This window comes from Marmota monax, unplaced genomic scaffold, assembly GCF_021218885.2.
Source record: "Marmota monax isolate L192 unplaced genomic scaffold, Marmota_monax_Labrador192_F-V1.1 WCK01_AAM20220418_F8-fsc00036, whole genome shotgun sequence".
Classification (NCBI taxonomy): Eukaryota; Metazoa; Chordata; class Mammalia; order Rodentia; family Sciuridae; genus Marmota; species Marmota monax.
This window is the reverse complement of record NW_026694491.1, coordinates 5032870-5058927: the sequence shown is the minus strand read 5'-3', so window position 1 is coordinate 5058927 and position 26058 is coordinate 5032870. Positions and strand designations below refer to the sequence as shown.

The following is a 26058-nucleotide window of genomic DNA, read 5'->3' as shown; positions in this document are numbered from 1 at the left end:
ATGTGATGCTGAGGATCAAACCCAGGTCCTCACACGTGCACGGCAGGCACCCTACCACTGAGCCCCAGGCCACAGCCCCTTGTGTTTTTATTAATGAACATTTTATTTCTTTTTTTTTTTTAGAGAGAGAGAGAGAGAGAGAATTTTTTTAATATTTATTTCTTAGTTTTCGGCGGACACAACATCTTTGTTTGTATGTGGTGCTGAGGATAGAACCCGGGGCCGCACGCATGCCAGGCGAGCGCGCTACCGCTTGAGCCACATCCCCAGCCCCAACATTTTATTTCTTGGCATCAATTGTAATTAATGTCTCCTTTTGTTTCTTTTTCATCTTTTATTCTTAGTCTATCTAAAGATTTGGCAAATTTGATTTTCTCAAAAACCAACTATTTTTTCATTTCTTATTTCTGTTCTAATCTTTATTATTCCTTCTGCTAACTTTTGTTTTCCAGTTCCTCAAAGTATAAAGTTAATAGTCATTATAGTCAGGAAAGATTTGGGGGGGGTAATCAGGGATTGAACTCAGGGGCACTCGGCCACTGAGCCTTGTCCCCAGCCCTATTTTGTATTTTATTTAGAGACAGGGTCTTACTGAGTTGCTTAGTGCCACACTTTTGCTGAGGCCGACTTTGAACTTGCGATCCTCTTGTCTCAGCCTCTCGAGCTGCTGGGATTACAGGCATGTGTCACCGTGCCCAAGGAAAAGATATTTTTAATACAGTCTCCTTAAAATTTGTCAAAACTTGTTTTATAGGTGGGTGGAATTCTCCTGTAATTTCAGCTACTCAGGAAACTAAGGCAAGAGAATTGCTTGAGCCCAAGTTCAAAGATAACTTAGGTAACATAGGAAAAACCTGATTCAAAACAAAAACAAAAATGTTTTGTGATATAACATTTGATCTGTCCTGGAGAATGTCCTATGTATGTTTGAGAGGAATATGTATTATGCTGTTGTTGAGTGCCCTTCTTCAGTTAGATCTAATTGGTCTAAGTGTTGCTCAAGTCCTCCATTTTCTGATTCATCTTTCATCTGGTTGTTCTATCCATTATTGAAAGTGGGATTTCAAAATCTCCTACAATTATTGTTCTATTTTTTTTCAGTTCTGTCAGTGTTCACTTATATTTGGGTATTCCAATGTTAGGTACATAAGTAAGTTATATTTTCCTGGAGAAATCGATCCTTTTATCACTATACAATTTTTTTAGTCTCTTGTGGGTGATGATTTTCAACTTAGTCTATTTTGTCATATATATAATTTGGCTATCCTACACTTTCAATTATCATCTGCATGGATTTTTTTTTTCAGCTGTGTGTGCTTACTTATCATGTCCTTTGTCCATACGAAGGTTTATACATATGTATGTTTTTATATTTTGAGAAAAGGCCTTGCTATGTTACCCAGGCTGGTCTCAATCTCCTGGGCTCAGTAAACTTCCTATCTCAGCCTTCAGAGTAGCTGGGATTATAAGCATATGCCACTATACTCAGCCAAGGGTGTGTACTTCATCTTAAGAATCTACAATCCAGTTTAACAAACAGAATACTGTGATAATGTATTTTCTAAAAATGACTTAAAAAAACTCTTTCTTCCTTTTTTTTTTTTTTCCAGGAATTGAATTTAGGGGCACTCAACCACTAAGCCACATTCCCAGTCTTATTTTGTATTTTATTTAGAGAAAGGATCTCACTGAGTTGCTTAGCACCTTGCTAAATTACTGAGCCTGGCTTTGATCCTCCAGTCTCGGCCTCCTGAGCTGCTGGGATTAGTGTGCGCCACCACGCCTGGCTCCAGAAATTTAAGAGAATTTTTGCCACTCTTGGATTTGCTTGACGATCTCTCTCTCTCTCTCTCTCTCACACACACACACACAGTTTAATGCTCCTCGAATGTTGGTAGGCCTTTGCCTCAATGAACAAAATGGCAAGCAAGTGATACTGTTTGGTTTGAGAACAGGCGAGAAAAGACGATCACTTCCCCATTGTACTCACTCTTAACATCTGCCCCAGTAGCCACAAGGAAATTACAAGAGGACAGGCACATAGCGGAGTAGTTTCTTTGGCTGTCTTCCTGCCAGCATAAAGGGCTCTTTTAATTTGTTCTATTCTTTTAGTCCATAGCGATACGATAGCTTAAACTTTATAAAGTTTTGTATGTATCAATTTATAAGCAATCCATATGGACAAAAGTCATGCCTCCCACCCCCCCCAACCTTGTCTGGATAACCCCTTCTTTACCTTGGCCTTCTAAGTGAGGTTGCTGAGATACAATATCCTTTCCTCAAAATGGCCAGTACACTTCTGGCTCCACATGTTCTTCTAGAAGCTTGCTACCTCCTCCCCAAGAGATGCAGAGTATTTCCCCTCCTTTTGAAACTACAGACTTTTATGGTGTCTCTCATGAACAGAGTACAGCAGATACAGTGGATGGCTTCGAATGACACGTGACAAAAGGCAGTGGCTTCCACCTGGCTGTCTACCCTTGTTCTTAGAACTGTCAATATTGTGAGGAAGCAAACAAAGGGAGCGTATACTGTGTATACATTCTGGCTTTAGTCCTACCTCAGCAAATGGCCACCAGCAACTTCCAGACATGTGAGTGATTTCATAGATTCCAAACCCACCCTTGAGCAGACCCAGATTTGGCTGAATGCAGCAGAAGACAAGCTGTTCCTATCAGGCTGTCCAGGTTGTAGATTCATAAGCAAATCTATGTTCTTTCAGGCTTTGGGGTGATTAGGAAGCAATAGATAACTGGAGCACTATTGATACTTTTGAACACCTTTATATATCCCTTCTTGTTTGCACTTTCCTACCCCACTAAAAATAAGTAGTATTCTAAATTAAGTATTACTAAGTCTGTTGCCTTTTTTTTTTTTTTTTTGGTACCAGGGATTGAACTCAGGAATACTCAACCACTGAGCCACTGTCTTGCCCTATTTTTTTTTTTTTTAATTTAGAGACAGGGTTTCACTCAGTTGCTTAGCACCTTGCCATTGCTGAGGCTAGCTTTGAACTTGCAATCCTCCTGCCTCAGCCCCTCAAGCTGCTGGGATTACAGATGTGTAATACTACACCCAGGAAGACTTGCTTTTTTAAACTCAGTTTTACCACATAAGTACTACTCTTCAAGAGTATACCCCCCCCCCCAATGAACTGGTTAAGTTATACTCTTCTGTATAATTCTGGGATTGCTTTTTTCCATATTTTTGGGATTCATCCACATTGACAATTTACTCCTTTTTGGTGTTGCATAGTATTTCACTGGGTACCATACCACAATTTACTTATCCATTTCCCCATCAATGGATATAATCTGCTACTGCAGATTGAACCCAGGGGTGCTTTACCACTGCACTAAATCCCCACTCCTTTTAATTTTTTTCAGACAGTGTCTCAGTCACTGAGGCTGGTCTAGAATTTGTAATATTCTTGTCTCAAGTCCTTCAAATCCCTGGGATTACAGGTATGCACTATTTACTGTGCCTGGCTTTATTTATTTATTTTTGCTCCTACAATACTGACATAAATGTTTTTTGTTTTGGTCTTGGGGACTGAGCCCAGGGCCTCAAGTGATAACGTACATTTCTACTGCTAAGTTATGTTCTCAGCCTCATGACATGAAGGATATCCAAATACTGAGCAAATAAACACTGAAATAAAATATACTGGCAGGATACAGAAATTTGTAATGCAAGTCACATTTTAATATAGTTTTAAAAACACTTCCAAATATATCTACAAATTTAATCAGGAAAAATACCTGAAAGTAACAATGTAATTAATCATTAGTACATTATTTTAAAGAATTATCTTTCTGAATCCTTGGCTTACTACCTTGGATTAAAAAGGTATCAACCTACTGACTTTTCCAGGTGGGCATTTTATATTAAATGAAGCTTTTCACAGCTGATAATTATAAAATAAAGGTGACAAAAATTATGATTTAATTTAAGTAGGGAAAAAAATTTTCCTTAATACACTGGTAAAAAGCGTAAGTTGATACTTTTGAAACTTTTTGGCTACTACTAAAAATAGTAATTAGTAAAATCTGCATCACCTGCAAATTTTAACTTTTCCTCTATTGTAAAATTCCTTATTAAAAAATGTAATGAGTGCAATAAAATCTTTATATTTGTGTTTGAAAAACCCACAAGCAATTTATCAAAATAATTCATCATGAAAGCAGAGTAAAGAGATTTAACAGAACCAGCTGTGCTTGTAACAGTACTGTGGAAGGCATCCCAGGAGTCTGAGATGCTGTTGTGGCAACACCACAGTTTCAGGGTGAGCCTCACCTACTGCTAAAGCAGCTCTCCTCCATTTTACAGTGAAAAATCAGTGCATATTCCTTTATCTTTGATCAATTGCTTTTTTGTTAAACTCGCTTTGGAAACATGGATGGGCTCTGATAAATCCATTATTTAACAAATTTAGGGTATTTTTTAATAACCTAAAAGGAATTGGCTAAAACCCAGAGCAGGGATAAGAAGCTACAACACAGATCAGAAAAGAGGGAAAGGACAGAGTTATTTTATGGAATAGAACAACAATTTTAATACCTATTTTGAAATACTGAAACATTTTGGGTTCAGTTAGTCTCTACTATGTTTAAAACACAGCAGTAAACCAAAAAAATTAAACCACAAATGCCACCTTATTCTCAAAACCAATTCTCAGAACCATTTGCTGCCATGTAAATAAAAAGTGCTTGTAACTAATAAGGTATAATAACACTAAAAATCACAAATGACCTATATCTCACTGCCAGCAATGAGTGGTATATGCTTAAGGACATCATATTTACAAAAGTAAAAAAAATACATATTCAATTATTTCCTATAGTTCTAATTTTATCATTATACCATTGAGCATAAAATAATCTTTTGATATGGTAATTAAACAGATTACATTATGAAGAATAAAATGCACGGAATTCTTTGTAAGGATATTTGACCACTAAGTGTTCGTACTAGTTCAAAATGAAGCTGAATATGAATAGAACACAATTTGGGGGAAAAAAAGAGACTAATTTATTTGCTTTATAAAATAGAAATCTTAGTTTAGATGGTCTGGAGGTGACAGCTTCAGATGTCATCTTTACCAAGAACAAATCCATAGTATTTCTTATTTATTTATGTAAGACAGAAAGGGATATTTCTGCTGACTGCCCAGTCACTTCAAAAAGTCTTCTTTGAAGGAAGCTAAAATAAAAATACCTTGAATTTTGGTTAGTCTTTTTTTTTTTTTTTTAATAGAGAGAATTTTTTTTGAGAGAGAGAGAGAGAGAGAGAGAGAGAGAGAGAGAGAGAGAGAAAGACAGAATTTTTTTTAATATTTTTTAGGTTTTGGCGGACACAACATCTTTGTTTTTTTGTATGTGGTGCTGAGGATCGAACCCGGGCCGCACGCATACCAGGCGAGTGCGCTACCACTTGAGCCACATCCCCAGCCCTTGGTTAGTCTTTAAAGTCAAAATTTGCACATACTATGGAAGCATGAGTACAATTTGGTGTTTTCCTGTGTTCTGGAAAAGAACAATAAGTTTATGCACTATGATCTCAGCTTTCAAATGCTGTGACCAATTATTTGAGAGTTGTAATCTGCAGGTTCCATTTTTAAAATATGTGGGATGACACTGTCAATCCGTACATTTCCAATGAGACCTTTGAAAAATAATTCTTCCGTGATGGTAGCATTCATCAATCTCAAAGCTGGCAACCTGAGTAGGAGTCTCGATAATCTAAAATGAAAAAGAAAAAAGGGGGCAGCAGAACAAAGTTGAAAATACTAGAGATTTTGTAGAAAGATATTAGTAATTTATGCATGTCTATTACTTGTAGACTAATTTAATAAAGATCTACTTTTTGTGTGTAAAACCTAAGACAGTCACCTGGATACCAGTGTAGTCTAAAAGGCTCTACATGAAAGCCTTGTTCTCAACTGTTGTCCCACTTGGATCTAAGGACCAGGTAACTAAATTATTAAACCATGGGTCAGGTTATACAATTAAGAATGACTTAGCAACTCCTTTCAGATTGTACAAATGCAATGTTTTGTGTTATTATGATATATGAGATTCAATAAGTTTTCTTGATTATGCTCTGCAAAAAAAACTATTGGAAATGGTGTAACAGATAGCAGTTGTTATAGAACATGGAATCAAGACCACTGGAACCAAACCTTGATTCAACTGCCCCTTATGCAAAACCTCCTCTGGCCTTGCCTTAACAATTGAGACCAAATGAGACAAGAGCTCCTGTATAGCACATTTCTACTACTAAAATACTCAGTTCCTGTTTGTTCCCAGCAGGTGAGCCCCATCCACAGAACTGAAAGGAAGCAGGGTAGGAAAACTAGTCAGATAAACCAAGGCTGGTTTTCTTGATGGAATTGGTTTATAAATGTACATGACTTGGTATAACACAGTGTTATACATAAAATGTTCTTTTATTAGTCTGAAATATGCTAAACTGTTTTATTCATTATATATAAGCACACTTACATAGCTCTTATTGCATACCAGGTGTGCTTCTAAGCACTTCACACATATGAACTGACTTAATCCTTATCACACAGTAGTCCCCCCTCATCGGTGGGGTTAAGTTCCAGGATTCCCAGTGGATGCCTCAAACAGTGACCCTGAACAAGTTACTTATCCTGTCTCTCTTACCATATAAAATGTGAGAACTGATGAATATACTATACGTAAAGTACTCACAACAATGAACTGTTCCTTTATTTTCACCTCTGGTGTTGTGGATCAGCCCAGGGCCTCCCACATGCCAGGCAAGTGCTCCACCACAGAGCCACATCCCAGTCACACTACTGCTTCCAGTAGCATTAGCTAGTCCAAAGATAATGCTGCTGAAAACATTTGATTATTCTTATATTGGAAAATAATGAAATAATAAGACTCACAAAATATTTTTAAATGAATTTAATTGTATAGTATTTAAGATCTAGATACCTGTAAGTGTCATCTGGATATGTTCTGGTTATATAATCTTGAAATTCTACATAAGCCTTTTCCTGAAATTTCTCAATCTGTTCCATATTTTCTAGGCCTGGATGATCTGAAACAATAAAGAATATACTGTTACCCTAGTTCTGAATGTTCATTTAATGAAATCTTGAAAGTGGAGATGAAAATATAGTTTAGTCAAAAAAGAAGCCAATTTATATAATGCGCGGCACTTTTATTACACAAATATTTATTAAGCCCACCTATTATATACCAAACACTGGACTTTACATACTTGAATTATTTTCTCTCATATACATATTCTAGCATCTAATAAAAAATGAGATCACTGGATGTTACCAAAATAAATAGTTTTCTTGGGCTGGGGTAAGTGGCTCAGCAGTATAGCACTGCCAAGCATGTGTGAGGCATGAGTTCGATCCTCAGCACCATATAAAAAAAATAATAAAATAAAGGTATTGTGTCCATCTATAACTAAAAACAAAACAAAAACAAAAGTTTTCTTTCTGTTCCAAAGGCAGTGAGATTTTGACCATTTTATGGTTTTAAAAAGGAATGAACAACCAAAATGATACAGCTTAAAGAAGTATCTTTTATTAATAGTATGTGCATTTAGAAGGTATTTTAGTATTTTTTTTTTTCTTAAGGAAAAAACCCTACTATGGTTAGGTAACAAAGTACTTATGAAATTGTGAAACATAGACATTATCACTATCAAAAAATGTAAAATAATCTACATAAGCATTTCTTTTAAATATTGCTTTTTTAGTTGTAGATGAACACACAAGTATCTTTATTTATTTTTATGTGGTGCTGAGGATGGAACCCAGTGTCTCCTCACACATGCGAGGCAAGTGCTTTACTACTGAACTACAGCCCCAGCCCCTACACAAGCATTTCAATGGTCACTGTAACATTTCACAAAACTGGGAATACTAAAAGAACTTCATAAAAATGATGCATTCAACTTTCATCTATAGAAAATGAAGGTGGCACATTGCCTGTGATAAAAATGGAGACATATGATGGCTGCTAGTATAGTTCAGTGGCAGAGCACTTGCCTCATATGTGCAAGGCCCTGGTTCAATCTCTAGCACCACTGAAAAATGGAGACACGTTACTAAATCATGTGAACATTAGAATAAATAGTACAAATAAGCTCTAATTATCTTACTGTTATCACTGAAAAATTTGTTCAGATAATTTCATTATGACACACAGGGACAGAAATACATAGCAAAATGAAAAACAGACCCTAATAAAAACTCTTAAATTTTTCCTATTCATAAATTGATCATTGAAAGCTTTCTGTCATTTGTCTTTGGAAAACTAGAAAACTGGCAGGAAAGTAAGAAACTAGGTCTAATAAGATGTTTGAGAATTTAACCCCCTGACATAGCAACAATTGTTTCTCATTCTGGTATTTATTATGTCTAACAAAATATACTTACAAAATTTCAATGTTGACCTGACAACCCAAATAAATACAGTCTATACATGCCTTCACTGCTTTTCCAACCTTCCTTTTCATTCTCAGATGTCTAACACCCTTAAAATTCTCCAATATAAAGAATACAAGGAAGATTTGTTGGTAAGAGTTGTGCAATCATCACCACAATCTAATTTTAGAACATTTTGTCCTTCCAAAAAGAAACTTTCTACCTATTAGGAGATACTCCTCAGTGTCCTAGCTCTTTAGACCCTATTGACCACGGTTATGTACTTAATTTCTCTTCACATCTGCCCACACTGCATTATTTTATATAAATGGAATCAAACAATATGTGTTCCACTGTGACTGGCTTCCTTCACTTAGATGTTTTCAATGTTCATCATATTATAGAGCACATATCAGAATTTCACATCTTGTCATGGCTGAATGATACTCCATGGTATATATATGCTGATTCTTCAGTCATCTGTTGATGGACACTTGAGTTGTTTCTACTTTTGGGCTATTATTAACAATGCTGCTATAAAACATTGATATGCACATTTTTAAAAAATATTTTTTAAGTTGTAGATGGATACAATTTTTATTTATTTTTTTATGTGCTGCTGAGGATCAAACCCAGTGCCTCGTGTGTGCAAGGCAAGCGCTCTACCACAGAGCTACAACCCCAGCCCTGATATGCATATTTTTGTGTAGATACATATTTTCACTTCTCTTAGACTGACAGGAGTGTAACTTCCAGTCATAGTGGTAATTCCAGGATTATTATTTTGAAGAACTAATGAACTCTTCTCCAAGACAACTGCACCATTTTACATTCCAACCAGCAATGTATGAGGGTTTCAATTTCCCCATTTCCTTAAACACTGTACTTTAATTAAGAAGTAAATGTTTATATACCTGGACTGAAGAGTACTATTGCCTTCAGATAGGCATATTCATATCCATCAATGCAGAGTTTAACCATGCTGTTACAAAACTCCTGTAGCTTGAAGATGTGCTCCATCAACAATTTTCTCCTTTCTGGTGACATTTTATCTTTAATTAAAAAACAAACACTTCTAGTTTTCATCTAAAACATAAGACTATTTCGATGCATGATATTTCCTTCTTACTGATTTCTAATTTTGAATATAATCAATCTATAAATGTTTAAAATTCAGAATATAATTATAGATGAAACTAATCATCTTCAGATATTGCTCATTCAAAAACTAAACTGTTATTACAGTAACACTTAAGGTAACATTTTCTTTCAATAAACATCTTTGAGAAGGAAAGATTTAGAGACAATCATCCCCAAAATTGGCCAAAGTACAAAAGACTCCAAATATAGTAACAGTATTTTACTTAAGCTCATATTGATCGAAAAAATAATGCACAAACCCATCTTTAAGAATTAGCAATACTACTATAATGAAACAAATATTTAGCAAAACAAACAAACAAACCCTGCCAAGATAAAAGAAAAACTGAGAAAAAAAAAAAAGTTTTACAGTAAATATTTTAGTGTACTGTGGAAGGATGTGTATAAGACATTAGTAATTAGTCAACCATAGCCCTTCTGAAGGTAGGTGGTATGTGGCAAACTACAAGTATACAAGAAAAGAATTAGGAATAGAAGTATATAAATAAGATGGAAATGTGGTACTGCCTTCTAATAGATCTACTGAAAATGAGATTTTTAAGGTGATTTCTCTGCTCTTAAATATGAGGAGAAAGCAGATGATTTAAAGATAATGTAAGGGCTGGGGTTGTGGCTCAGAGGTAGAGCACTCCCCTCACACGTGCCTGACCCTGGGTTCGATCCTCAGCACCACATAAAAATAAATAAGTGAAATAAAGGTATTGTATCCTACTACAACTAAAAAGTAAATATTAAAAAAAAAATAAAGATAATGTAAAATAATGAAAACCAGAATATAGTAAGGAACTAAAAAGTAGTCCCCAATGTAAAAAGCATTCCTGAGCTCAAAAGGCTGAAACACCCTCCTGGTTATAGTGATAAGCCATTCTAAAGTTAAGTACTTTATAAACCAGTTATTGCTTGTCTCCTGAAATGAATGACAATTGTAATCACCTTGGCATCTAGCAAAGGAAAAAGAAAGTAAAAGTTGTTCCATGACTCTTCCTTTGTGCACATGAGAGAATATACTCTGTTGAACTGGTATGAAACCAGCCTATACTGGGAATCAAAGGGCTATAATGAAGCAAAGCAGTTTTAAAATTGGGAAATATATGGTTTAGAGATTTGAGCACCTCTACATTAGCTTTTTGGATTCTGTACTGTACTATAAAAATACATAGGGTCTGGTCAAAAATAGTCTGGGCTATGTTATGGATGTGATCTGTCCCATTATGTTGCAACTTGGGTGCCAATGTAGGGGTGTTAGGAGGTAAGGCTTTTTAAGAAGCATTAATGTCTTCCTCAAGACTGAGATTCATTCTTTGGAGAGCAGGTTGTTATAAAATCAAGTCTGGCTTCCTTGACTTTCTCTGGCTTCCTCACTAGCCATGTGCTCTCTTTCCTAAAGGTACCTGCCTGCCCTTCTGCTTTTCTACTATGAGGCCCTTACAAGAAGAGGAGCAGATGGCAGTGCCAGCTTGTTCTACCTCCAGAATCATGAGCCAAAATAAACCTCTTTCTTACAAATAACTCCAATTCAGGCATTCTGCTTCAGCAACAGGAAATGGACTAGGATAGCCTGCCAGACTTAAATATCCTAGTTTTCAATTTTGCTGCACTCTCATTTAACAGTATTTTTGGATGATTAATAAATCTTATTTAAAATGTAAAAATTGTGGGGCTGAGCAATAGAGCACTTGCCTAGCACACGCAAGGCCCTGGGTTCGATCCTCAGCACCACGTAAAAATAAATAAATAAATAAAGGTATTGTGTCCAACTACAACTAAAAAAATAAATATTTAAAAAAGAAAATATAAAAATTGCATTAAAAGGGTAGGTACCTAAAACATTAATATAATCATCAGGATATCTAACTTTAGTCATAACCTTCTATAAAATGGATGCCTCCTTCTATATCCTGGAAAAGGTAATAAATAAGGTGCTTTTTACCTTGTTGAAGGCTACTGTGAAGACAATTGACAAATGTTGCTAATATAGTTGCTACATTCATCACTTGCCAGCACTGGGCAAGGCCAAGAGTAAAAAGTTCATTCCAGTAAGCTTTTACCAATGATATGCTGTTTTCTTGCCTATTAAAAAACAAAAACAAAAGTATAAATCAAATATTAAAATAAATTTTATAAACTTCAAAACTGATCCATGTACTTAAAAATATTACTGAACTAAAATTACTTAGAAACACCAACTGAGCAAGGATTTATCAATTCTGTGTTTTGCATAGCTGAGGGCAACTGATGAAAAGTGCTTAGAATTTAAATATTAGCTCATTATCAGTTAGTTTCTAAGAATAATTAAAAGTAATATTATAAACTTAAAATAAGACAGGAGGAACAGAAGTTTTTGGCCAGTCTCAGCAAGTCAGAAAGGGCCTCAGCAATAAAAATAAAAAAGATTGGGATGTAACTCAGTGGTAAAGTACCCCCTGAGTTAAATTCCGAGTACCCTCCCCACTGAAAAAAGCATGTGTGTATGTGTATATATATCAATTAGCCTTTTGTGTTTGTGTGTGTTGCTGGGGATTAAGTCCAGGGCCTTATGCATACAAGGCAAGCACTCTACCAACTGAGCTATATCCCTAGCCTGGCTTTCTTTTCCTTTAAATTTATAAAGAGGTAACTGAATTATTTGGCAGTAGGAAAGCAATAAATTTGGTGGAGAAATGATTCATTCTATAATTCAGAAGAGACATTAGTATCCCTGTGAAGGAGATACCCACAATTTTACTATGAATAACACAAAAAGCCAAAGGCCTTTCCTGAATTTCTGAATAAGAACTCTTTTCACAGAATAAGAAAATAGAAAAAATATTTAGAAGTACAAAGCACTATGGTTAAAAAAATCAGTTATCCATTTGAAATTAGACAAGTAAGCTCCCCAGGTCTCAGGCTGTATAACTTTCTAAAATGCAGACACTGTACGTACTATATCATGCTTAAAATTATAAAGAGGTGCATGTTCTCACTTATATACGGAAGCTAAAAGTTGACCTCAAAGAAGTATAGAATAGTGGTGACCAGATCCTGGAGGGGGTATGAGGAAGGAAGTGATGAAGGAAGGTTAATGGTCTCAGGGGTGCAGGGGTGCAGCTATTAAAAAACAAAAGTATAAATCAATACTTGCAATCTCAGTTATTCAGAAAGCTGAGGCAGGAAAATCCCAAGTTCAAGATCTACCTGAGCAATCGAATGTTCTGTAGTGCAATAGTATAACTATGGTGGATAATAATTGAATATTTCAAAACAGCTAGTAGAGAGGATTTTGAATGTTCCTAACACAAAGAAATGATATGTATCTAAGGTGACAGATATGACAGTTACCATGATCAACTGATTATAAGTGTAATAAAATGTCACAATGCACCCCATAAATGCATGTAATTACAATGCATCAATTAAAAAATATGACTATATTGAGAAACAGATCATAACATGCTAAGTTCTCTCTGAGGCATTGGAGAACTAGCAGTTAACAAGATATACTACGTATGCCTTCATGAAAAAGAAGGGAAACACTACAGAAGTATAATTTCAAACGCTCTATATAAATACTATATATATGTGTGTGATTATACACATAGTAAGTTTCAGGTAGTGACAATTCTACATTGCTATAAAGTAGTTTGATACATAAGAAAATGACAAGGTTTAGCTAAGGTGGTTAAAGAAGCCATTGCTGGGCTGGGGATGTGGCTCAAGTGGTAGCGTGCTCGCCTGGCATGTGTGCGGCCCGGGTTCGATCCTCAGCACCACATACAAACAAAGATCTTGTGTCTGCCAAAAACTAAAAAATAAATATTAAAATTCTCTCTAAGCCATTGCTGAGGCAGTGAAATTTCAGTAATTTTGAGAAAGATGGCAGAGAAATTTTTTAAAAATATGGGGCTGGGGATGTAACTTGGTGGTAGAGTGCTTGCCTAGCATGTGTGAGGCCATAGGTTTGATGCACACATACATGCATGCACACAAGTAATATCTATGAGAATAATATTCCAGGAAGAAGAAAAAAAAATAAATGCAGATGCCATGATGATAACAAGTGTATAACAGGTGTTCAATAAAAAGTGTTGTGTGGGCTGGATATGGTGGGCACTCACTTGCAATCTCAGCTATTCAGAAAGCTGAGGCAGGAAAATCCTAAGTTCAAGATCTACCTGAGCAACTTAATAAGATGCTGTCTCAAAATAAAAGAACATAAAGGTCTGAGGATGTAGCTCAGTGGTAGAGTGCACCTGGGTTCAATTCCTAGGACAGAAGAAAAAACAGTGTTGAGTGAATTACTTAAAAGTGGTCTTCTTGAAATGTTCTTCCCTGCACTGAATGTTTTCTTTGATTCAAGGAGGTTGATTCATTGTGGGATAGGGAGAGGGAACATGGGAGGAACAGACGAACTTTAGATTGGGCAGAGGGGTTGGAGGGGAAGGGAGGGGACAAGGAGTTATGAATGATGGTGAAATGTCATGATGATTATTACCCAAAGTACATGTATGAAGACACGAATGGTGTAAACATACTTTGTATACAACCAGAGATATGAAAAATTGTGCTCTATATGTGTAATAAGAATTGTAGGGCTGGGGATGTGGCTCAAACGGTAGCATGTGTTCGGCCCAGGTTCGATCCTCAGCACCACATACAAACAAAGATGTTGTGTCCGCCGAAAACTAAAAAATATGTTAAATATTAAAAAATTCTCTCTCTAAAAAAAAAGATAAAAAAAAGAATTGTAATGCATTCCGCTGTCATATATAAATTAAAAAAAAGAAAAAAAGAAATGTTCTTCCCTGCGTTGTTTTCCTGGTTAATAGGGTTATTTGACCCTTAACATATTTCAAAGTTGACTTTCTTGAAGAGACATTCTCTTGCAACATTCCTCTCCCTTCCTTGGTGCTAACTATATGTTCATAGTTCATGGTATCCTAATTTATTGTTTTAAGTCTGTCTCCCATATTACATAAATCCTCACTGAAGGCAATGTTCTCTTGTGTTTCTCAATCTCAGTGAACAGCACAGTACATGGCATACAGAAGGAATTCAACACATGTTTTCTGATTTTGGGGGACATACAGCAGGTAGAAGTTAAGACTTAGAAAAGACAGTTAGAAAACCTGTGGGGTATGGGTCCTTCTACAATCAAGCAATCTTTAAACCAAACCTATAAATTTTATTTTAAGATAATGAAATTATAAGATTGGTTTCCTTTGTCCAAAGAGTTCTCAGTTGGTAAGAACATCCTAATCAGAAATATGTGCATCCTAATGAATGGTACTTACTTTTTTTTCCTTCTTAAATTAAGATCATCAGTGTGTTCAACAGAAATCATTAAGAATCATAGCTTTCTTTGTTACATTACATTTTGTTAAAAAATAGAATAGGCCGGGTGCGGTGGCACATGCCTGTAATCCCAGTGGCTCAGGAGGCTGAGACAGGAGGATTGCAAGTTCAAAAACAGCTTCAAGAGAGCGCTCGCCTTGCATGTGTGAGATCCTGAGTTTGATCCTCAGCACCACATTAAAAAAAAAAAAAAAAAGCCTCAAGCAATGGTGAGGTGCTAAGCAACTCAGTGAGATCCTGTCTCTAAATAAAACACAAATAGGGCTGGGGTTGTAGCTCAATGGCAGAGTACTCGCCTAGCATGTGTGAGGCACTGGTTTCGATCCTCAGCACCATATAAACAAATAAAATAAAGACATTCTGTCCATCTACAACTGCAAATAAATAAATAAATAAATAAGCAAGCAAGCAAGCAAAAAATAGGGCAGGGGATGTACCAATCCTCTGCAAAAAAAAAAAAAAAAAAAACACAAAAACATATATATATATATATATATACACACACACACACACACACACACACACACACACACTCAATACAAAGGCTAATACTGCAAACTTAAGAAAGTAATTTTTTCTGATCAGGAATTATTCAGGTGGGATTTTTAACTCCAGGTTGATCTCTTTCTCAGTCAATACTTCAGAAGGATTATATATCACAAGAAATTGGCTACTAAAATAAGTTTGAAAGTTTAAATACAAAGAAAACCCCTATTTAAAAAATTAATATATAGGGCTGGGGATGTGGCTCAAGCAGTAGCACGCGCACCTGGCACGCGTGCGGCCCGAATTCGATCCTCAGCACCACATACAAAACAAAGATGTGTTCGCTGAAAACTAAACATTAAAAAAAATTAATATATAGAAAAGGATTCAAAATTTCAATCTCAGTTTAAGCAAAATCAAAGAGAAAGATAAAAGATACTAATGTCCACCTTTTTACACCTAGCAATTCTTCTTGTAAGAATCTATTTTATAGAAATAATACACAGGTAGGCAAAAATGTGCATTATAGCACTGGATATAACAACAAAGAAAACTGGCAATAACTTAAATGTCTACAAACAAAATACAAGTAAGTTAGTTTATAATAAACCCATAAAAAGGAATAGTGGGTAGCCATAAGAAAAACAGGGTAAATTACATGTCCTGCCGTAGGAAGAAGTCCAAAATATATGTGAAAAAGCAAGGCAAAAAATAGGCTATGTTAATGTGTGTTCTGATGGTTTAATAAAGGTGTCATAGAAAAACATCTAGGATATCAAACTATTAACAGTGGGGTTAGTTACCTCTGGAGAGTGAGGCTTAACTTGATAGTTCTATACTTCAGTATTATTTTAAACATGAGGAAATGTTAAAAGTGAACCAATTTTCACCTTGACCTCGAACTAACTCTGAAATTTTAAATAGGAAACAGCTAAACAAGGTAATTACCTAGTGAACACAGGAAATAAATAATAGAGGCCTGTGCTATACCCTTATAAGAAAGTACCTTGAACATGTATGAATATATGAATACACCAGTTAATCTCACCATTGTGTACATATATAAGACAGATCCTAATTAAAATAAGATATACTCCAAACTTGTATAAATACATCAAAATGGTTTCTACTATCATATAACTAAAAAGAATAAAAATTAAAAATATATGGAATCAGGACATAAATTTGATGGTAGATCCAATTTTTATTATGTTTATCAATATGACTGTAATGTTGTACAAAAAATTTTCTGATTTATTACATCAACAGTGAATTATTTAAAACTGTGTTCAATTTTCACAAAGTTGAGAATATTTGTTATTCTTTATTTCTAGCCTTGTTCCTACTTATAATTTATAGTTTAATTTAACTATTGTCATGAAATATATCTGAATGACTTTAAAAAAAAAAAGGAAAAAAGTACCCTGACAATATTGGGAAGGCTCAGAGAAAAGGTTGATAAGTACCATTGCAGAAGATGAGAAACATCAAAATTGTTACTAAAGAAATAAGATAAAACTGGTGATTAAGGAATAAATTACCAGGTAATTTCGTTTTCAAAGGAAAAGTCAAAGAGTTAATAATAGAAATCAATTACAGAAAGCTCTCTATCTGCATCTGGAGTCAAAACAAAACCCCCCAAACCCTTGGTACTCTAGCTAGTTATGTTGTTTAAGTGTTTTTTAAAAGTTCATTCCATTAGGAGAGAAAAACAAGAACCCCCTTTAAAAAAGGTTCCTAAAAGTATGAAGAAAAATGACCACTTCGTACTTTGTAGCAGGCAGAGGATTAAATTTACATTCATTATCTCACATAAGTGCATAACTCATAAGCAAGTGTCTGCTCCTAATCTAGAGGTGGGGGAAATTAGTCTCATAAAGTAACCCAGTCCAAAAACGTGTAAGTTGCAGAGGAATTAGAACCAGGATTTAAACCCAGATGTTTAAAGGCTATGCTTTTTTTTTTTAAAAAATAATAATAATTCCTTACCTAAGTTAGCAGGTAAACTATGAAAGTAAAATTTCTCAGTAGAGACACCTCATTTAAAGCTAATACTTTGGGATGGTAAGGGCATATTGGCTATCAGTTTCTGTTTTTGTTTTTTCCTGTTAGGAAAAAAATTAACAAATGACTATTGTAGTCACATTCTACTACCTATTTCCAAAACATCTTTCCTTTGAGAAGCAGAAGGAGCTGGGTAGCAAATGAAGTTAAGGTACCTTCAAGCACTCAGAAAGCAATACAGGTTATAACGATAGCAAAAAAAGGCACTAGAGCTGGGATTGTAGCTCACTGGTAAAGCACTTGCCCACCATGAACAAGGCCCTGAGTTTAATTCCCAGCACTTCAGAAAAGCATTAAGTTGACTAAATCACCTATACCCCACGATTTATAATCTACACAAATAACTCATCACATTATTCTTTCCCTGGCACCATCTATTTCAATTGAAGGCATGTCCTTGGGGGAAAATAATCAATGATATGGCAATAAGCCCACAAAGTTACCAGTATATTGGATTGTTTATGGTATTTTAAAAGATTCAACTTTCAGGATTAACATTTCATGGAAGGTTGCTTAAATTACTTAATAGTCTCCTGTGGCAAACAATGTTTTTCAGATTTTTTTTAATCTTTATTTTATTTTTATGTGGTGCTGAGGATCAAACCCAGTGCTTCATGCATGCTAGGTGAGTGCTCTACCTCTGAGCCACAACTCTAGCCTCTTGTTTCGGAATTTTGGTGACATAATATAAAGAATCTAGGTGGAAAGGACTACTGCCATACGTACTCCAGGCAAATCAGGCATAGTGCCCCCATTGCCCTTCAACAGAATGTCCTATGACTATGTAGAGCTTCACTTGAATTATGAAGAAAGAACTAAAAAAAACCCTGAATTCCTTTAAGTACAGAAATTATCTTTAGAAAATACAAATAACTACACAATTAAAAAAAAATTTAAAGCTACTATCCTCTTCCACTAAGTCATCAAATAACAAACTGCTTATCTGTTTCTCTCTATAAAATTATGTTGTTGTTTTTTTGCCAACTTCTGTATCTAGCAATAAAAATGCAGCTCATGCCAGTTCCTAGATTTATAAGTTTTTATTTCTACATAAAACTCTTCCATCATTAGTATCTAGTCCTTATCCATCTGATTAAGTCAGCATAAGATCTATATCTAGACAGGCAATAAGATATAAGAGTTTATGTACCACCTAATGGTCTTGACTGCTATCTTAGTAATTATTCTAATCGTAAAGAATCCTGTGGTTGTTACATTGAAAGTGATTTTCAATAAAGACCTCTCAGGGAAATGTGATTATCACACTAAAATTATTTTATAACCAGAAACTTCGGGCTGCCCCCCAACATCTGGATTATTTGCAATAGGATAATCATACTCAAAAGAAGCACTGAAGATCAATGATGTCATGACTAATCCATGGAGTTGAAATTACACCCCAAATTCCTTTCTTAGTTGACATATTACAATAAAATACACCAGGTTGGTTTTCTGGCCTAAGTATACCAGTTATGATCTTAAAGAACTTTTTTTTTTTTTTTTAAGGTACTAGGGATTGAAAACAAGGACCTTGCTCTACCACTGAAATAGATTCCCAGCCCTTTATTTTACTTTAGAGACAGGGTCTCGTAAATTGATTAGGCTGGCCTCAAATTTATAATCCTGCTGCCTCGCCTCTTGAGTAGCTGGGATTACAGACGTGTGTCACAGTGTCAGGATAGTTTATTACTTTAAAAATAATAAGTATACAGTGAGATTTGGTGCAATTTAGTGAGATCCTGCCTGAAGAAAAAAGGGGTGGGGTACAGTTTACTGCCTGAAGCCCTGAGTTCAATCCCCAGTACTGGGGGTGGTGGGGAAGGAAATAATAAACTGATATTGTGTAAAATTTTACACTGTGTTTTGAGAGAAGGAGCTAACAGCATTTTAATAGTTACCACTCTAAATCAGGTTTTTAGCCTATGTAATTGTACTACTTAATTCATGATTGAATACACTGATAGATATGTCTGACACTAATTAGTAATTACAGTTTCAAATATGTCTTTTACTTTCATGTTTCAGTTGTTTCTTAGTTACACTCAAAATACTGTCTATCGGGATGGGTAGAGACATCCATTTTAAAAAAAGGAAAAACAGATGGAAAGGATGTGAAAGTAAACTGTTTAGAATACAGATGTACTCTTCAGTGGTAAGATCAACTCTTTAAATCATTGTAATTGTACTATGGGGTTTACATTTTCATTCTTTCTCTTTTTCTACTGAACCACACAATTAGAAAAATAATTATCTCTATTTTTAAACATAACCTTTGTAAGCAAACTTTAGCTCCCAAAAACATGGCTGGAATGAACACTGCAAGTGATGGTGGGAGGAGAAACAACCTGGGGCAATCCTACAGCTGCACTGTCCTTGACACAACCAAAGGCGGCCATTACCAATGCCAGCCATGATCTATCAACTCTAATACTTATTATATTCCAACTAAAATTGTTAACTTGGTCAGTAAACTATGAAATACGGATACTCTCCCACATAAAAATAATATAGAGAAATTGTTAGTTAGCTGCCATATAAATGACACAATTTAAAAGTCACAATGTTACACGTTTTTATTCCTTTAATGCAAATTCTCCCAAAATAAAAAGTTTTTGCTTAATATACATTTGTGCTACAAAATCACATTTATACTCAAGGACTTCAAAACACTCACCCTAGTGCCTGGAAAGAAGGAATCGAAAGTGCCCAGTGCATTGATAAGAACAGCAGTCTGGAGGCAGACTCCCCAATGTAGTGCACATTCAGGTACTCAGGCATAGGAGAAGGCATGGTGAGCTAGTATGAACAGGGATTTAGGTAAATTATCTTATGACTGAAAGTTCTAAATTATCATTTTTTTGAAAAATTTGAATGTAAACAGAACACATCAATATGAATCTAATATGCTCATAAAAATCTTGAAATTATCCAAATTACTGGATTTTAAGTTAACAAAAGGGTTTATAAATGAGATCACAGTTTCTATCAAAGCAATATTCAGAAAAGCAGAATCTAACTTAATAAATATCAACCATGGTATTATTTGGTTGTGTTACTTCCTATCTTGGTTCATCAATGCGTTTTTTTTTCTCCTTCCCTACTAACAATAGTACACAAACAAATTCACGTGCAATCCTGTTTCATTTAGACTACAGGGTTAATACATTCAAATGCTTACAGAGGTAGGAAAGTTAACAAGTAAAGCAGAAATACCGGTGCCAAATGGGGAGAGCATACTCCCAGACAAACGGCATTGCAGTGACTTGAATCCAGCATAAATAAAACATGAGAATTTGGGCTCAACACTGCCATTCCTTCAATTTTTCAAAAAGCTCAGGATTTTTGTAAAGTCTTATTTAAAAAAGGGGGTCTGGAGATGTCACTCAGTGGTAGAGCACTAGCCTGGCATACCTGACGTTCTGGGTTTGAATCCCAGTATCACCATCAAAAAAAAAAAAAAAGTACTAAATAAAAAAGTATTTAAAAAATTATTCTGCCTCCAATGTGGGTCATAAGTAATCTTAATCCAAAAATCAGAAATCTGAAACACTTCATAGCTCAAGAATTTATGGATTTTGGAGCACTGTAGATTTTCATATTAGGAATGAACAACTAGTAAAGTCTCTGTCAATATTCCAAAATCCAAAAAAATTGCCCAAATTTGAAACACTCTGGGTCCAAGCATTTCATACTCAGTCTGTATTTCTATTCCAGAAAAATTCATGCACACATACACACAAAAAAGCACATATCACGGGCATCGTGGTGTGCAACTCTAGTTGCAGTTACTCAGGAGGCTTAGGAAGAAGGATCAAATAAGCCCAGGAGTTGAAGACCAACTAAAGATATTCTCTGTAGCTCTACTTCTAATGCTGAAACTAAATGCTGGCAACAACCCCAAATTTCCTCAAGGGAAAAGAATAATCCATACTACAGAACAGAATAGGTATTAAAAAATATAAACTGAGATGCAAAAGCTAGAAAAAATATCTTGCAGACATCTAAGTGAAAAAATTACAAAACAGAATGTTGATGATCTGATTTATAATACAGAGAATATTTAAGTGTTCATACATATATATGTATATAGAAAGGACAAAGGAAAGCACAGTACACAGGAAATAGTGACTAACTCTGAGGTGGGTAAGTAGATGTGCACAAATGTATTTTTCTGGGGAACGTATGTATAGCTTCCACCAGGTTCTCCTGGTGAAACATCAAAGTTTACATCAAAATGATGTAAAAATTCTCTAGAAATGCTAGATAAAAATGTAAAGAAAAAACTGTCTTTGTTCAATATTAGCCACAAATGGTTTACCTAATTATTAATGGTGTTAAGGAATAAAACAGGAAGATTAATAGATGAAATCCTATCTAAAGAAAAATAATTTTTTTTTGAGGTTCTGGGAACTGAATCCAACTCTTTGCACATGTTAAGCACATGCTCTACCACTGAGCTACATGCTCAGACCTAAGAAGAAAAAATTTGAAATTTTTCATAATGTTTACTGAGGCAGTGAAATAAAATACAACTGAGACAATTCTTTTTTTTTTTTTTTTGGTTCGGAGGGGCACTTGACCACCATGCCACATCCCCAGCCCTATTTTGTATTTTATTTAGAGATGGGGTCTCACTGAATTGCTTAGCACCTCAGTGTTGCTGAGGCTGGCTTTGAACTCTCATTCCTCCTGCCTCAGCCTCCTTAGCTGCTGGGATTACAGGCGTGAGCCACTGAGCCTGATGAGACAATTCTTAACATGTCAAGCAAACTTAAACATCTTAAAAATTTAAGACAACTGTCTCTACACATGAACACATATATTTAAAAATTGAGAACTATCATACCATTTCAGAATTTCTCAAGGTGAGTAGGGGAAAAAAAGCCTGAAAATTTTGGGGAATTACCAAACATTTCTAGTTTTATGGGGGAGGAATGAGTAAAAAGCAAAACAACAATAAAAAAATACCCTTTACTAAATAGTTTTAAATGGCCTTTAAATAAATAAAATACTTGCAACATGTAAAAACTAGGTACAATGGCTTTAATTTCCACAACAGTGGTGATAATATAAAACTTTCCCATGTTTTAATCACAAAAGTTGAAATAATTTGCTATATACACTAAAGAAGCTCATTATTAAAAAAAAAAAAACAACTATCATGCTATATAATTTTGGAAAAAGAGGAAATGTTTATGATTTATCTTTTACAGACTTTAATACGCCTCTACTGTTATGATCAGAAAGTTAATGTGGATGAAGAAACAACATTTTCTTTATACATATATAGAAGTTTCTACTACAAAGCTGTTAAAGCTTCCCCAAAATGTCTGTGGATCTTTATTTTTAAAACAGAATGATACATATTTTCTAAACTATAGAAAATTAATAAATTGAACTGATTTTTTAAGGGGTATAGACAAGACCTAAACTTGACCAATCTATTTTAGAGGTTATCACTTGCCTTTGCAATTATCCTTCTAACACTATTTCTGTATGGAATTCTGCTAATAGTATACATGATGTAGGCTTTACGTTACTTTAGTTAGGGTATGGATTCTACCTTTTAACTCTTTATTAATTATTTATATGACTATGTAGACTGTTCATCCAAAAACCATTTACAGAAAGCATCCCTGTGCTACTATTTCAGTAGAGGAATAAAATGAAAATGGCTAAGCTAGGAAATGATACATGTGTGAGAAATAATGGGCAGTTGGATCAGAATGTGGAGGGCCCTAAAATGAACTTAGTTCCATATGGGTAAGAGAAGGTACTGAAAGTTTTATTGATTTTTTAAATTAATTTATTATTATTATTATTATTATTTTTTTATAGTAGGAATTGAACACAGAACCTTGCACACGCCAGGTCAAGGCTCTACCACTGAACTGTATCACCAGACGTTTTTAAATCTTGAGATGGGGTCTGATAAGTTGCCCAGGGTGGTCTCAAAGTTGAGGATCTCCTGCCTCAGCCTCCCACATTGCTGGGATTACAGGTGTGTGCCACTATACCTGGTTTAATTAAAAAACTGGCACCAGATGCAGTATAATCACAGTGATTTGAGATGCTGAGGCAGAAAAATTGCAAGTTTGTAAGCAACCTGAGGAACTCAGTGAGGCCCTAAGGATTTAGTGAGACCCTGTCTCAAAATAAAACTTAAAGGGCTGGGGCTCAGTGGTTAAGTGACCCTGGGTTTGATCCCAGGTACCAAAAAAAAAAAAAAAAAAAAAAAAAAAAAAAAATTGGCAGCCCAGGGATCAAACCCAAGACCTCCCACATGCTAAGTGGAGGCTCTACCACTGAGCTACACTCTCAGCTCAAGGCTTACAAATAGCCAAGTGGCATTATTAGATTGATTTTTTTTTTTTTTAAAGCAAGTATCACTCTAATACCAATGCACAGGACAAGATGAAGAAGACAGACTGGAAACGATATTACTGTTAATAGTTCAAGCTGGAGATTTTAAAAGGTCTAAAATATGGTGACAGGAATAAGCAGAAAGGGACAAACTCAAAAATACCAGAAAGGTTAAATTTCAGTTATGGTATGGATAGGAATAAGGCATGGGGAGAATGACAAGGATTTCCAAGATGCAAACACTGGTTACTAAAAACACTGTGATTCTAATATTGAGATAACTCACACAAAAGAAGAAAAGTTTTGGAAATCATCTTTTGTCTCATAAGTTGATTTCTAAAATGGAAATGCTATCTATATTGATTGTTCTTAAAAGAAATTTTCACAATCAAGTGAACTAGGTATATGAAATCATACCCAAGACTCGAGTTTAATAAAACTGTCATACATTATTATCATTCTAAATTTTTCAACTTCCAGTTTCATCAGACTATTTTTCTATTATTCTATTTTTCTATTTATTATTCTATTTCTGTTATTAGACTATTTTTCTTGACTATGTAGGTCATTTTGAAAAAGACGCTGAAAAATTTCTTAATATCTTTCTTCATCTACCAAGTGAGAATAAAAATTCAAATGTCCCCAGAAGACTGTAGTGAGACTTAAGGGAAGAAATGTATGTGAAAATGTGCTGTAAAAAAATTGAAGAACATGCTATAATTTAGCCTAGCAAATAAGAGAACTGAGCTATCTCATTACAGATGTCAGTCTTCAAGTCATGACCAGTAAATTTCAATGAGAGAACCAACCATGAAATGACCTGGCTCTAGGAACTTTTCAAGAGAAATCAAGGAAACATAAAACTCTCGACATAACAGAACTGTAAATAATAATCAAAACAAGCTGTCCTTTTCAGCAGCAAAGAAGCTTCACAGTGCTAACTCTGAGGACACACGGGGTATAACAGTCAAAGATAGAATGGAAAAAAGCCAATTCCAGAAAGAAAAACAAAGTTCTAGTTTTTCCAATTCATCTGTTTAAAACTCTTATTTCAAGGGAGCAAAAATCTTGAGGACCAACATCAAAGACAAAAAAGTTGAACAACTTCTTTCTAAACAAGTCCTTTGTCCTTTTTCCTCACGCTGGATCCTCTTCCTGCATTTGTCTCATTATGCCCTTCTTCCCATTTAAGTAGAAGAGCAGAAAATAAAACTAACAAAAGAATATCTTCTATTTAGAATAAAAACAACACTGAGAAAAAAATAATCAAAATCTGCCTTGCTCCACCCTTGTTTATACCTAGCATAATTTTTTAGGATGATACTAATTTTGGAGGGTTGGTAATTGAGGATTAAACTTGAGGCACTCGACCACTAAACCCCAGTCCCAGCCCTATTTTGTATTTTATTTAAAGACAGGGTCTCACTGAGTTGCTTAGTGCCTTGCTTTGCTGAGGCTGGCTTTGAACTCCCAAATCCTCCTGTCTCAGCCTCCCAAGCTGCTGGGATTATAGGTGTGCACCACCTTGCCCAGATTACACTAATTATTCATATTAAATTGCCCTGTATAGGGGCTGGGGTTGTGGCTCAGTGGTAGAGTGCTTGCCTAGCATTCCTGAGGCACTTGAGTTTGATCCTCAGCACCACATAAATATAAAATAAAGATATTGTGTCCACTAAAAAATAAATATTTTAAAAATGCCCTGTATAGTACAGATAAAACATTTTGAATTTTACTAAAGTTTTCTTTAGTAAAATTTTATATGAAAATTGGCTTCACTAATATATTTTATTATATTAAATTATAGCAATCTGCCATTATTAAAGTCACAATGCGTTTTCTCTAGCTGTTTCTACAAACTGAATTTTACAAAAAGACATTATCATACACAGTTTTGGCTAATGTTATATTTATTTTCTGTTCATTATTTCTACTGGTAATACACTTATTATATAAATAACTGTGCAAGTTTTCCTAAGAAATTTGTTATAATCTACCATAAAATTATGAGCAATCACCCTAAGGCATTACAGAATAGTTAGGCCCTGCATTGATTGCTAAGGAAAACCTCCCATGTATATTCAATCACTTTACATACATCTTGCTAACATCAGCCACAGCTGGCAGAGATACAGAGTGGTTAAGATGGAGCGCCAAATAATAGGTTCTTAAAGTGAGGTCTCAATAGTGAGCATATTTATAACTCTGGAACAAATAACATTTGAAAACAA

At 35.0% G+C, this 26058-nt stretch overlaps 1 protein-coding gene across 4 annotated transcripts in view; it reads right to left on the bottom strand.

Annotated features, from left to right (window-relative positions):
- Positions 1-3683: 3683 nt before the first annotated feature.
- Positions 3684-26058, bottom strand: part of Nr2c1 (nuclear receptor subfamily 2 group C member 1) — a 52814-nt gene continuing 30439 nt past the window's right edge. For all 4 annotated transcript variants that reach the window (XM_046419314.2, XM_058571295.1, XM_046419315.2 and 1 more), the window contains 5 exons: positions 20139-20260; positions 11514-11653; positions 9337-9474; positions 6969-7074; positions 3684-5741 (listed from right to left, as the gene is read on the bottom strand). In XM_046419314.2, coding sequence (XP_046275270.1) covers positions 5567-5741; positions 6969-7074; positions 9337-9474; positions 11514-11653; positions 20139-20260 — 681 coding nt within the window. In that variant the 3' untranslated portion in view covers positions 3684-5566. The remainder of the gene's footprint in view (positions 5742-6968; positions 7075-9336; positions 9475-11513; positions 11654-20138; positions 20261-26058) is intronic.